We start from the raw sequence: 2,024 nt of genomic DNA on the forward strand, positions 1-2,024 counted from the left end.
GAGACAGGGTTTCTCTGTGTAGCCCTGGCTGTCCTGGAACTCACTTTGTAGACCAGGCTGGCCTCGAACTCAGAAATCCGCCTGCCTCTGCCTCTACCTCCTGAGTGCTGGGATTAAAGACCATGACACCCGGCCGGTTCTTGTGTATTCTTAGTGAGGAGCAGAAATGCAGCAGATATGGGGTTATTTAATCTCATGGAAGGTGGAGGAGTGTGGTTGGTGTGAGCCTGTCTCTCCGTCATGTCTGCCTTAATAGTTCTGACACTGTTCCACATAAAGCTGTTGGATTTATCTTGCAGCACTTAAGTTTGGTTATAACCAAGAGGCAGGATCCTGTTCAAACCTCTCTTTTTCTTGGATTTAACTCAGCAGTTCCCAGAGATGTACCATCCAGGGTAAGGCTGTTACTCTCACTGAAAGGGAGTACTGCTTCTGAGCTTGTTTATTCATCTGTCCCCCTTTAGATACGAGGCATGTCCATTGATCAGGCTTTGGCGCAGCTGGAGTTCAATGATAAAAAGGGGGCTCAGATCATTAAAGAGGTAAGACTCGGTGGTTGGGAGGGTGGGCATGCACCCTAAATCCTGGATCCCTGAAATTCATGGTACACGTGTATTTTTATGAGATAAGGACTTGCTGCTCCCGGTTTAATTAAGTCTCTCACATCCCTTGTTCCTGAGAAACGGGTGCTTTCCATTCTTCACATGGGTTTCTTCAGGTGCCTTTCCATGCACCAGACACTTTTTTCTTTTAATTGTTGTTGGAATGGTTGGAAGCCTTTAAAAAAAAAAAAAAAAAAAAAGACTTGGGGCTTATTTTGAGGGTGGTACTGAAGATAAAACTCAGGGCCTAGTATATGTCAGGGAGGATCTCTACCAGTAAGCCGAACTTCCATCCCATACTTGGTATGGGTTTTGTTTTTGTTTTAAGAGTCCTTTCTGAGGGCTGGGGAGCCGACTTCCACAGTGAGAGCTTAGGGTTAAATGTGCGTAATTAAGTAGAGGAGGCCTTGGCACCCACCCAGGAAACTTGGAAGCGTGCTGTCTCTAATACTTCTCTTGTGGCCGTGGGCTTGTGTTTGTTCACAGGTGGGCCCTAGGGTCACCAGTGCGTTGCTGGTGCAGTACTACTATGCAGGCATGTGGCTCTTCCCAGACTCAGATTCGGTGTTCTTGGCCAATGGCATGGCCTAGGGGTGTGGGCTGTCCTTGCTTTCCTCACAGAGCCTCCAAGGCTCAGCAGGATGGTGGTGGCTCCTAATTCATTCTGAGGAAGGAATCCTCACTGTACCATTTTCCTTGATACAACCAGCAATTGAAGTTCATTGTGGCTGGCTGTAGTTACAAATGCACTCTTGGAATACAGAGGCAGACCAGTCTCTCTGAGGTCCCAGGCATTGAGAGCTACAAAGTGATAACTTGTATCAAAAACAAAACAAAACAAAACCCACCAATAAATAAACAAGTAAAAGTTCATTGTGAGGTATAGGCTTGAATAAGTATAATTTAGACAACAAAAGATGAGAGATATTTAATCCCACTATATGAGCCGGCTTCTCCTGTCATTTAAGGTTCTCTTAGAAGCACAAGACATGGCAGTGAGAGACCATAATGTGGAATTCAGATCCAACTTACACATAGGTAAGACTCTTTCTATCTTCTGCACCTGGGATGTCTCTGGTATCTGAATACTTAGGCCAGTTGCCCATTGGCAAGGACCTCCTGTAGCCCTTAGCAGTGCAGTGCCACTATGTCATGAGTGGTAGACTTGCTAGCGTCTCACTGCTTGTTCTGAATGGGGTTGAAGGTGTGAAGTCTCGTACCAGTGACTAGTTAGTACACAAGGAGCGGCTTGCGCTGCCACCCTCTACTCAAGATAAAACTAAGTATGACCACAAGTTACCTAAAAGATAGATTCATCGCCAGGCGTGGTGGCGAGCGCCTTTAATCCCAGCACTCGGGAGGCAGAGGCAGGCCGATTTCTGAGTTCGAGGCCAGCCTGGTCTACAGAGTGAGTTCCAGGAC

At 46.7% G+C, this 2,024-nt stretch overlaps 1 protein-coding gene across 1 annotated transcript in view; it reads left to right on the forward strand.

Annotated features, from left to right (window-relative positions):
- Mrpl22 (mitochondrial ribosomal protein L22) overlaps positions 1-2,024 on the forward strand; it is an 11,535-nt gene that overhangs the window by 7,261 nt on the left and 2,250 nt on the right. Inside the window, exons 4-6 of the mRNA XM_029545788.1 lie at positions 373-395; positions 465-542; positions 1,571-1,640. Coding sequence (XP_029401648.1) covers positions 373-395; positions 465-542; positions 1,571-1,640 — 171 coding nt within the window. The remainder of the gene's footprint in view (positions 1-372; positions 396-464; positions 543-1,570; positions 1,641-2,024) is intronic.

This window comes from Mus pahari, chromosome 14 (assembly GCF_900095145.1).
Source record: "Mus pahari chromosome 14, PAHARI_EIJ_v1.1, whole genome shotgun sequence".
Taxonomy (NCBI): domain Eukaryota; kingdom Metazoa; phylum Chordata; class Mammalia; order Rodentia; family Muridae; genus Mus; species Mus pahari.